The sequence below is a fragment of the Spinacia oleracea genome, chromosome 2 (assembly GCF_020520425.1).
Source record: "Spinacia oleracea cultivar Varoflay chromosome 2, BTI_SOV_V1, whole genome shotgun sequence".
In the NCBI taxonomy this organism is placed as follows: Eukaryota; Viridiplantae; Streptophyta; class Magnoliopsida; order Caryophyllales; family Amaranthaceae; genus Spinacia; species Spinacia oleracea.
In genome coordinates this window covers 94,893,379-94,905,558 of record NC_079488.1, presented here as the reverse complement: position 1 = coordinate 94,905,558, position 12,180 = coordinate 94,893,379, and the positions used below count along the sequence as shown (strand labels likewise).

Below are 12,180 nucleotides of genomic sequence, written 5' to 3'. Positions count from 1 at the left end.
CTCCGTCGATATTGCTTTTTTTTAAAAATTTTTTCACCCGATATAACAACCTGATTAAAAGTTGATTTTAGGGTTGAATTCTATCTACATAATTTTTATTTATTTTTTCTTAACTTATCTGAACTTCTTATTTTAGTTATAAATCACATTTAGTCAACCATTATTTTTTCTGAAATATATCTGAATTTATCTGAACTTAATTTCATTAAATAATTAAAAATAGGTGAACAATATGAGTTTTACCCTATATGCATTAATAGGTTCAAATATACTTCATAACGAAAACATTACAAAACTGATAATAAAAAATCGAAATTAGTCAACTAACCCCAGATTATATGAAAACCGAAAGACTCATAGCCGAATATCCGATTGTCATCTCTAGTTTGGACTTTGGACCAACTGTATTTTTAGTTATTTACGATCAAACCAAAACAAGTTACCCGCTCTAAAAAAATAAATTAGACACCCTTCTTCTTCTGAGTTCTGACTGACACATTTTCTCTCTCCTCTCAATTTTCTCTGTTCATCAGTAAAAACCACCTGCACCTGCTTCAGAAAAACAAACACTGGAAGAAGAAGGCAACAGTCTCTTTCATCACTCTTAAAAAGCAAAAGGGTACAGAATTTATATTATTATTAAAAACTCATAAAATTGTTCATTATTTTCCTGTTTTTTTTTGTGTACAGTTTTTTTTGTGTGTGGGTAATTTGATTCTGAAATTTTAGTTGATTTGGTATAGGTATAGCTTTTCCCCACTTTGAATGATTGAGATAATAATGTGCCCCAATCTTCTCAGCAAATGCTCTCCACCAAGCTGAAGAACAGAGGAGAGAGAAACTATAGAGGTAAAAAAGCAAGAAACCCCCACTTTTCTTTTCTTTTTTAATTTGTTAATATGATTGATTCCAGTTGCCAGTTGGGTTTTTCTTGATGAAATTGAAGTGGGTCTTATCCAAATTAAAGTGGGTTTGTTTTATAATTGAAGGAATTTTATGCTCAGTTAATTAATACTGATAGAAAGTGGGGAGAGAAAGATAGGGGGTAGAGAGAGAATGTACTGAGGAAGAAGAGAGTAAAAATTGATGGGTTTAACAGAAATAGTACGATTGCAATTGGTTGGTAGAATAATTTCTGGGTTTTGGTAATATGACTTTGCTATTAAGTAAGTGGTATGATCTTTATGTGTTTGATTGAATGCTTCAGGAAGCTGTACATTAAACAAGAACAGATCTCGTGTTTTGAGATTCTGGTTTCGGCGCCATTGTAGTTTAACTTTTTGGGCGAATAATTTGGGTTGTTGTGTTGAAGTTTGCGAGTGGGCCGGCTATTTTGGATGATTACGCTGCTGTAAACTGGAGTAATTCTCAAAGTAGCAAGAATTTGTTCCCAACAATTGCAGGGGAGTTTTTATTGAAATGTCTCTGAATAACAATCATTCTGGTTCAAATGGTAAATATCCTACAAACTTCAAGATGAAAAAGGTTAAGGATCAGATGAATGGATCGAGTGGTAGTGTGTGGAAGTGGAAAATGTTTCTTCAATTGGTTGTTGTTATTGGGTTAAGTTGGTTTATATATGGGTTGAATGGCTGGCTTTCAAAGTCGCAGAATAAGTCTTTGCTCTTTGGTGATTTCAAGAACCTTGGATATTTCAAACCGTTTGATTTCGCCCAGCACCAGGTTCATTCCCTCTCTGATCAGGTGACAATCTTTTCTGGGGATAAATTTTGATGCAATTTATCATCTTTGTACTTGTTGTGGCTGTTCTTGAACTAATTAAGTGTTTACTTGCTTATTTGATACGAGTACTACGTGTTATGGAGTAACAACTTATTGAAATGGTAAAGTTAATGGTTATAGACTCAATGTATAGGCTGTCCCGTAATATTCGCTGAGTGAAAGACCAAGATTTGAAATTTGGACCTCTTGATCCTCGTTGCTTTAATACCATGTCATCTGGTTGTTAGTAATTTGACAATGAAAACCCAATTTATGTTTACACACTTAGAGGAGCTACAGCAATGAAAACAGTAATTTAACTGAATGCCTATTTGAATTTGCTGCGAAAATGTTCCTCTATCTGCCATTTGATTTTTGAGTTGTCTCCACAACACAAACATAAACATTCAACACAAACACAAACTCGGGGGTAGCTTGGATGGGCATTGCTGGGATGTCTGACATTGTTCATCCCTAATTTTAATGGTTTTGAATCTTATTCTATTGCAATCAAATGTTAAACAGCTCAAATTCGGAAGTACATGCATTTTTGAGCATTTATGTCGCTTAAGAGTTGAGAGTATACCATCAGGTGGTTAAGTGAAACCCTCTGAGTAGGTTTTCAGGTCCTATCTTAAGATGAGCCATCATACCAGCCTTACGCATGCAATCTACTTAACTACAACACTACCCTTTTTAGTAATTTTATGTTCTTAAGATAAGCGATGATACCAGTGTTTGCAGAGTGAAACTTAATTGTTTTTGTTCTCAGGGGACTTCTGTACAAGCTGATGACAACAATGAAGATGGCTGCAGGCCTAATTGTTTTTGGTCCACAAAGATCTGTTGGTGGGTGCTTTTAGGGTTGATGGTGATGAGTTTGAGGATCTCATGTTTTCGATTTAGCAAACGTAGTAACCAGCAGTATACCTTGGCTCAGCCACAGCAGCTGCAGCAGGAACAACTCATGCAGCATAAGCTTCCATTGCTAATCGGTTCAGCTAAAACAAATACAAAATGGCAGAAGAAGCTCTTGTTTCTGTTTGTTGTTGGTATGATGATTGTATCCATGTGTATATTCTATCATTTTTACCAAGACACTGTTTTTAGAAGAAGAGAAACATTAGCCAATATGTGTGATGAGCGAGCTAGAATGCTGCAAGATTCGTTCAATGTCGGCATGAATCATGTCCACGCGTTGGCAGTTCTGGTTTCTACCTTTCACCATGGAAAAAATCCTTCGGCTATGGATCAGGTAGTTGTTTAAGTTAATGAACAATAATGCATAATGGAAGTTAATGATGAGTGAATCAGTGTGTGTTAACTGTCAAGGAAATATTTGAACATATACAAGCTTATTTGTGCCTCTTAGCTACATAGTTCAATATTTGGTGAACAGCTCATGTACCTTTAACGTGTTCCGGCTCTACTGTTGCAAGTTGATTTCTTTCTTCTGGTTATTGTCTCTAAATACCTAGCTCTTTTTGGTTCTGCAGAAAACCTTTGAAGAATACACTGAACGAACGGCTTTTGAGAGGCCACTCACCAGTGGTGTTGCCTATGCGTTGAAAGTTACTCACTCTGAGAGGGAGCAATTTGAAAAGCGCCAGGGGTGGACTATAAAGAAAATGAAACACGGGGACCAGACTCTTGTACAGGATTTTGATCCTGCAAAGATGGATCCTGCACCTGTTCAAGATGAATATGCACCTGTTATATTCTGTCAAAGGACAGTAGCTCATATTGTCTCTATAGACATGATGTTAGGAAAGGTATGTTCAGTGGATATTATTCTTTCTTGTTTTTTTCTAAGGAAACATGATAACAAAAAGATATGATTTCTACTTTTTTTTCTTTTCATATTAGTTTCACTCCCGGCAGTCTAGTGATTGATGTGTATTGTTAGATCTTTAAAGGAATCTAAGATGATAAGGAGATTCAATTTATTGTTCTAATTTTTTTTTTTTGAGGTGAACGACTTTGCTGGAGTAACTTTCTAATTTCATGGAATCAAAACAATGCACCTCTGGTCAATTTTTGATGCCAATATCTATTTTTACTTTTTTCTGTAAGCAGTACAATACTTATTACAGCGCAATTGTTGGTATAACATCTTCTGCTTTGTCTAGGGATAAAGCTGCTTAGATGTAACAGCCTTAAACTACCCTGATGTGGTGAAAGTTTCATGTGTAGTAATCTATTATGATTTGATCTCCAGGAGTCACACTTCTGTTATGATTAATGTATTAAGCATGTTCTCTGAACAAGCTTTCTAAATACTTCGTATATATATGCTACTTGAAAACAACAGAATCATCCATTCTGGATAAATGCTTGATGATATCTTGGATGTTGAATAGCTGCAGCCTTTGGTTCAGGGCATTTCGTTTTCAAAACCAGTATCTTTACTATTAATTGGCATCTCCATTACTAACCCTCTCCTATTCACTATTCTATACTTTTGGTGGGCACATATCTGATACTTTGAATAGACATGGACACTTGTATAGTTGTGTGCATACAAAAGCTTCATGTATCCAATTTTTGATACTTGGTGCACAATTTTTTCTCCTGAACCCTTGCATTTCCCTGAACTGAAACTATATGAGCTTATAGATTTGATCTTGAGCTATTCTTGTTGAACTTATTAGCCTTTATTATTTGAAGTAATTTGTCCATGTCTAAACTTATCACTTTAATAAACTTGAAACCTGTGTCTGTACTTTGAAAAGAATAGGGCCTAGAATCAGTCTGTCATTTTAGTCCGGTAACCCTTATAGAAATTGTCAGGATTTGTGACATGTAAACATCATCTATCTCTAACACATGGAGTTGAAGTGTCTATATCTCTCCGTAGCTGTGTATTTAAGAATGGGGATTGAGGACTCTTCAATGACATCTATCTCTGATATAGTTTCTACTTCAGTCACCATTTATTAATTTTAAGGTAAACATTGGTATATGCAGGAAGACCGTGACAATATTTTGCGAGCTAGGGCAACTGGAAAGGGTGTCTTGACTTCTCCATTTAAGCTACTCAAATCTAATCACCTAGGAGTGGTACTTACTTTTGCTATCTATGACCACGAGCTTCCACCAGACGCAACTCCAGAGCAACGCATATCAGCAACTGTGGGGTAATGAGTTTTTTCATTGCATCTTGTTTCCTCCTTTATTTTGAACTTTATATGAGAATATAACGGCTTTCACCGTTGTAGGTATCTTGGTGCATCTTATGATCTGCGGTCACTGGTGGAGAAGATTCTTCAGCAACTTGCCAGCAAACAAACCATTGTTGTGAATGTCTATGACACGACGAATTCATCAGCAACAATTAACATGTATGGAACTGATGATGTTATAGACACAGGTTTTCTGCACGTCAGCAGTCTTGATTTCGGGGATCCAACTCGAAATCATGAGATGCATTGCAGGTAGTGTACACGTGTTAACCAAATTTTGTGTCATTGATCTCTTTGTAGCAGGAAAAATAAAGAATACTTAATATCTAGCGTCTATGTAGTGTGAGATGTCCGAGAGGGATGATTTTTTACTCTTATTTTTTTTCATAGGTTCAAAAACAGGCCACCTCCTCCTTGGACAGCAATATTATCTGCAGGTGGAGTTATGACAATTTCCTTGCTCGTAAGTCATATTCTTCATGCAGCCATCAACAGAATTGTTAGAGTAACGGAAGACTGCCAAAAAATGACGGTGCTAAAAGCTCGTGCTGAAGCTGCCGACGTTGCAAAATCTCAGGTGGATTTCACTATTGAAGCGCATGTTTGACTTAAATGCTTAGCAGCCGTTGTTTTTCATTGTTTGAGTTATTCTTTTGATTTATTCTTATCGATTATTGGTTGTATTGGTAGTGCCTTGATTTCATTTCCCTTTATCTTTGTGCAGTTTCTTGCTACCGTGTCCCATGAAATAAGAACTCCCATGAACGGTGTTTTAGGTGAAAAAGAATTAGACTTTATGAGTATTTTCTCTGTTTATATAGATGTTAGAATTTATTTTGGATCTGAATTTCCCCTGTTTCAGGTATGCTGCAAATGCTGATGGATACTGATCTGGATGCTGATCAGATTGATTACGCGCAAACTGCTCATGCCAGTGGGAAAGATCTCATTTCCATTATTAATGAGGTTCTTGATCAGGCCAAGATAGAATCAGGCAGGCTTGAGCTTGAAGCAGTGCCTTTTGATTTGCGTACTATTCTAGACAGAGTTGTTTCTCTGTTCTCTGGAAAGTGTCGAGAAAAGCAAATTGAAGTATGATAAATCAATGACAATCATTTGGATTTTTTTCCTTCGATCTTCTGAGTTGAGTCCTAACTTTGATTTCCTTATCCAACATTTGTAGTTGGCTGTATATGTATCCAATAAGGTACCTGAAATTCTGGTTGGAGACCCTGGGAGATTCCGGCAGATAATTACCAATCTTGTCGGTAATTCAGTAAAGGTTAGTTTGACTTGTAAATTGTTTCTTTGCCTTCATTCTGTTCCGTTCACGATTATCTGTATTCTAATTAGGTGTGGAAATCTAGCTTGCCAAAACCAAGTACTAACTTTGGCTTTTTTGGGGAGTTATGTGATAACATCAATAGGTCCCTTAGACATATATGCTTCTTCATAAATTGTATAAATCCAGGGAAGATTTCCACAATCTTTGAAATTCATAACTTAGTTTTTGTGTGGAACACTATTTAAAAGCCTGTCATTTTTGGTGGTCATTTTCAATCCAAAAACCTTTTGTAGTCTAGACTCTAGAGGAATCAGAATTATAACATGCACTCTCTGAATTATGTAGAATAGTTGAGCATGTCCGCTTCTTCTCTAGTCCTTCTGCTAATTCAATGTAAATATCTGAACATATAGGCAGGAAATAGGTGAAATTTGTGAAATGCGGGAAAAGAAATGTGAATGTGACACATTGAAGATGGACATGACTAACAATTTGTTCTGCTTGCAGTTCACTAATGATAAGGGGCATATTTTTGTTTCTGTACATTTGGCTGATGAAGTGAGGGCACCATCTGATATGATGGATGATGTGTTGCGGCAAGGCCTTAATTCATTGAAAGATGGATCTGAAAGAAATACTCTGAGTGGTTATCAGATCGTTGACAGATGGAAAAGTTGGGAAAACTTCAAACAATTGGGTGGTAAAGAAAGCATTGAGTCATCTGAGCTTATCAAACTAATAGTGTCAGTTGAGGACACGGGAGAAGGGATTCCTCAAGAGGCACACAGTCGCATATTTACTCCATTTATGCAGGCTGACAGCTCGACTTCGCGGCACCATGGAGGAACTGGAATAGGATTGAGTATAAGCAAATGCTTAGTAGAACTTATGGGAGGGGAAATTGGATTTGTAAGTAAGCGTAATGTTGGAAGTACTTTTTCTTTTACTGCTGTTCTCATGAGAGGGGAGTTAGAGTCCCTAGACCCAAAGCGGCATATCCATGAAACATCTATCTCAGAATTGAAGGGATTGAGAGCTTTGGTAATTGATAAAAGAAGCATTCGAGCTGAAGTCACACGATATCATCTCCATAGACTGGGGATATCTGTTGACACAGTTTCTAGTCTTCAGTCTGCTTCCTCATTTGTTTCTGACAATCTAAATACAAGGTTAGGACTTCATCCATTACCCCCTTCTGAAATGGTTTGTTTGTGGCGATTAACTATGTTGGTAACATGTGTGTGTGTGCCTATAATATTTGCTTGCCTTTGCACGTAGACATGTAGTTGGTTCTAGAAATTTGAAATTATCTCTGATGGTTATTCTTAGACCTCCTAATGCATAGTGTTTTTTATGCAGTGCTTTAGCGCCACTTTCCATGATTCTAATTGACATGGAGGTATGGGAAAATGAGCCTGTCATTGAGATCCGCCGCGTGCTTCAAGATGCAATATCATCGAAAGGCTCTTCTTATAGAATGCCCAAGATATTTTTATTGGCCACCTCCATGAGTACCGTTGAACGTAGTGAACTTAAATCATCTCATTTGGTTGATGATATACTCACGAAGCCTCTAAGGTTGAGTGTTTTAACTGGATGCTTCCATGAAGCCTTTGCCAATGGGAGAAAAAGGCAATTGAATCGAGTCAAACCTGCCAATCTTGGAAATTTACTGAAAGGAAAACACATCTTGGTAGTCGATGATAATGGTGTTAACCGTAAAGTGGCGGAAGGAGCTCTAAAGAAATATGGGGCTGTTGTGACCTGTGTGGACAGTGGGAAGGCTGCCGTGGCAAAGCTTACGCCACCTCATAGCTTTGATGCTTGCTTCATGGATCTCCAAATGCCCGAGATGGATGGGTAATGTTCCTTACCTTACCTGTATTTCTTGGTCTATGCCAATTAATCTACTACTAATGTGTGATGTTTAATATACTAAAGTAAAAATTAATGTTAATAATCCCAACTTTACCCAGTCTTCTCATTTTAATCTCTACTATAGTTTAACCTAGAATAATCCTAAATATGCGGATAGTGGTCCTAAAACAGTCTCCACCATTTAGTTACGTGTTACACCCGGTAATTTCATTTAATGTGGGCCACATCTCCTTTGTTCTTTTTCTTCATGAATCCACCCATGGATAGTTGACCTCAACCTCAACCTCAACATTTATTAAACGAGCTTACCACATCTCCTTTGTTCTTCTTCTTCATGAATCCACCCATCAATAAACGAGTCCGAACAAAATTATGAGGCTCGTTTAATAAATGATACTAGCTCGAACAACTTGGTGTTTGGCTCGTTTAGGCCTGCGGATAGCCCATTCATGTTCGTTTATAAGCTCGTTCTTGTTCACAATAATTAATAAATGATGCAAAAGCCATGTAAATAAACAATTAAAGTCATATAAGTAGGCAATCAATCATGGAGACAAGACTCGACTCTTGACAGTGAGCTCTAAAATTTCTTATCCAGCCTAACTCGAACAACCAAATACTCGGCTCGGCTCGTTGATATCGCTAAGTGTTTAATAATTAATTACTACAATTATCCTCGGTGATATAGTTCACTCAGTCAGTTGTTGTTAGAACTCTTATCTTCTTAGTTTGTGAAGTTGTTGAGTGGAGATAATTATTGATATATAGGTTGTGATTATCTTTCTCCTACTACTAATAATGTCTGTCAACAATAAATCTCCAATTCCCAATCTCTCATAATGTCAATATGCTTTTCATAGTCTTCCATCTTCACAATGCCATCAAGCTGACGTTGTGTTTGTCTGATACGATCTCTATAAATTTGTAGGCAGCGAGCGTATTTACCAGTGGTGTAACTTCCCACCTTTTCTGTTTATCTGATTAAAATTTGAGGTTAATGGTGTCAGCTGAATAATATCTATGTTGTTTGCTTGTCCTCTCTCCAGGTTCGAAGCTACTCGGCAAATTCGTGAGAAGGAAAAAGAGTTGAGTAAGAAACTTAAATCTGGGGAAGTTTCAATGGAGTCCACTTGTAACGCTCCAATATTGGCAATGACAGCTGATGTAATTCAAGCAACGAATGAAGAGTGCGTTAAGTGCGGCATGAATGGTTACGTGTCCAAGCCATTTGAAGAAGAGCAGTTGTATTCAGCCGTGGCTTGCTTCTTTGAGTCCAGATGACGTACTGTTTGGCAAGTCCTCAAAATGGTCGAGTCATTTGATGTCTAATCGAGAGTGTCCTTTTCTCTAAAGTAGCTGTGACGCTGAGTGTAATCTTGCATCTTCCAGTGCAGAAGGTACTTACTATCTTCTTGATTATTTGTATACTGTGGTGTCTGATTATTTGACTTATCTATTCTTTTTTCTTTTCCCTATTTCTGTTTATTTTCAATTAGTTACTTACTCCCTCCCTAAATAACACTAGTAAATTCAATATTCATCATTATTATAAAAAAAAAAAAAAAATTATATCGCATGTTCTTTTGTCGTAGTGTCATGTTCTTTTGCTTATATACATATGTTCTTTTGGTGCACCATGGTCTATAGTCCACGGATTGCTGTCCTGACTAGTGTGTGCTTTCGCTTATGCTCAGTTGCTGTTGCTGGGAAAGAATAGAGACAGGCTCATGGCATTTATGGGGAGGTAACTAAAAGTCTACTGGTAAACACATAGCGGCAATGCATGCTGATTGCTGATCAGAATTGGAATTAGGGGACTTGTGAGATGATTCTGTATATAAGTCTGATTGGCTGAATATCATCAAATTAATATATAGTATGTACATTCAAACAGTACGTCGTGGAATTGCCTATGGTAGTCTATTTTAGACGTGTTGCAATATATAGGAATTGCCTGTATAGCTATTGAGTAGCACAACTTTGGGATAGAGTAGAGATAGTTGTTACGTTGTTGATCGCGTAGGAATCCTTAGTTTCTCAAGTACTTGATAACATAGCAAATCAGCAATTTCATCATTTTGGTTCCACGTTTGATGGCTAACTCTCGATTGATTACGTTTCGAGACTGCTTTTGATGCATTTGTGAGACTGCTTTTGATGCATTTGTTGTACCAAAATGGAAAATGTTCGTTGTTTGTTGATCGTTGAATGCAAGTATTCGTCTTGTGTTTTTCATCTTTATTTTGTTGTTGCAATTTCGAATACTCCGTAATTCTGTATAACTTGGAATGTACGCGACTATGCGTGAATGAATGGCTTGGTTTCTCAGCTTAATGACATTCCATGTGCATTTCGTATTATGCTACGAATAACAATATATAGATTAATTGTCAAATATGATCCTTTTCCTTGCAATTTCATCCAGTTTTAGTTACACATTCTCACTCGAAACAATTTGTCAAATTACTCGAGATAAATTGCCGAAAGCGATTTATGTTACATTACATATCTTTATTAAAAAGGTTGTTAAGTGCATAAATTTGTTACAAAAATATAATATGGATGCCCATTTTACTCCGTTAATATTTTCGGAATATTCTAGCACTAATGTATCCTATATACTAGATTAGATTCCGTGCACGCACGGATTTTTTGATCATCTTTTTTACAAAATACTTAACTGAATATCTTCCAAACTACTGCATAGTTATAACATTCTTAACATACTCGTTTAAATTTATTCATCTAATATACATATTTAAAAGGCTAATATGGTAATTTGACCAAATATTGGGTGATATATTTTCCATTATTAATATAGCGATTTGACTAAAATATTACCAATTTAGAATAATTATTATTACGCCGTATCTATTATTGCCATAATTTATAAACCAAATTTTGTTTCCATACATAAATAGTTTATATAAAATGTAGAGAATAAATATAAAATCAAACAGATCCACTTTTTTTGGGAAAGTGGTTTTTGGCGGGAAAAAATCGCACAAGGAATTGACACGTGTCATTCCCGGTGTCTCTTTTAGTATATAGTACTCCCTCCGTCTCTTTTTGTTTTTTACGTTTGGTATTTTTCATGCGTTTTAACGAATAATTAATTTGCTTCGGGATTCCTCAATTTTTTTTATTTAAACAAGATAAAATACTTTTTTATAATGTTTTCACTTTTATCAAAATTCTGATATTGGGAAATGAGAAAATTTTAATGTCCCAATGAAAAAGTGTGAGAGATTAAATGACCCAATGAATTTAATTGGTTAAAATAATAATGGGACACTAACTTTGATAGAATACTAAGTTATTTATGTGATAATATAAAAGGAAATGTAAAGAACATTTTGAAATACCCAAAATGGAAAATGTAAAAAACAAGAGGAGACGGAGGGAGTAATAGATAGATAGATATCCGATACTATATGAAATAATACATACAACAAATTCTCTATTATCTCTTTTGTTTAATCAAAACACGTTATTACCACCAAACCCTAGCCGACTGAAGGAAAAAAAAAAGGAAGTCATCTGTCTTTGAAGTAAGTTTTATATACTTTTCTTACTATTAAAAATTATGAACATGAGATAATGAATTGACGACTATTCTTTTTTTTTTTAATTGCTCGATTTGATTATTTATAAACAAAGTTTATCCGATTTCTTTAAGTTAATACGATCCAATTGCGTTATAACTTACTCCATCCGTCCCTTAATACTCGCACCGTTTTTTTCTTCGAGTCGTCCCTTAATACTTGCACCGATTCTATAAATGGAAATTTTTATCAATATTATATTATTTTTCACACTTACCTACTACCCCACCTACACCCCTATTCTTTACAAAAAATTATTTAAAAATTCACATCCTCCACTCACCACTCCCCACCTCTTACACATTTCCTACTGACAATATTAAAAAAATACTCCACTATCAACTAACACCCTTAAATTAATAAGTCAATTCAAATGTCTTAAACTCTGCACCGGTCGAATCGGTGTGAGTATTAAGGGACGGAGGGAGTATTATTATTCCCGGAGTCGGTGATTATTGGTTTTGATTGATACCCATTTATGCTTAATACCCAACTTTGTCTTATTTCA

The 12,180-nt window shown here is 35.9% G+C and overlaps 1 protein-coding gene across 2 annotated transcripts; it reads left to right on the top strand.

The window, feature by feature from the left end:
* The first annotated feature begins 409 nt into the window (after positions 1-409).
* On the top strand, positions 410-10,168 carry LOC110794081 (histidine kinase 2). 2 transcript variants are annotated; one of them, XM_021999024.2, is made up of 15 exons: positions 410-619; positions 801-849; positions 1,208-1,704; positions 2,495-2,977; positions 3,219-3,494; positions 4,690-4,859; positions 4,941-5,156; positions 5,295-5,481; positions 5,629-5,680; positions 5,767-5,996; positions 6,088-6,186; positions 6,697-7,358; positions 7,549-8,049; positions 9,114-9,464; positions 9,762-10,168. In XM_021999024.2, exons 3-14 carry the CDS (start codon positions 1,420-1,422, stop codon positions 9,346-9,348), a joined length of 3,396 nt encoding a protein of 1,131 aa, XP_021854716.1. In that variant the 5' UTR covers positions 410-619; positions 801-849; positions 1,208-1,419; the 3' UTR covers positions 9,349-9,464; positions 9,762-10,168. The 2 variants fall into 2 exon arrangements, with proteins under 2 accessions (XP_021854716.1, XP_021854715.1); XM_021999023.2 differs by having other exon boundaries at positions 744-849.
* The last annotated feature ends 2,012 nt before the right edge of the window (positions 10,169-12,180 follow it).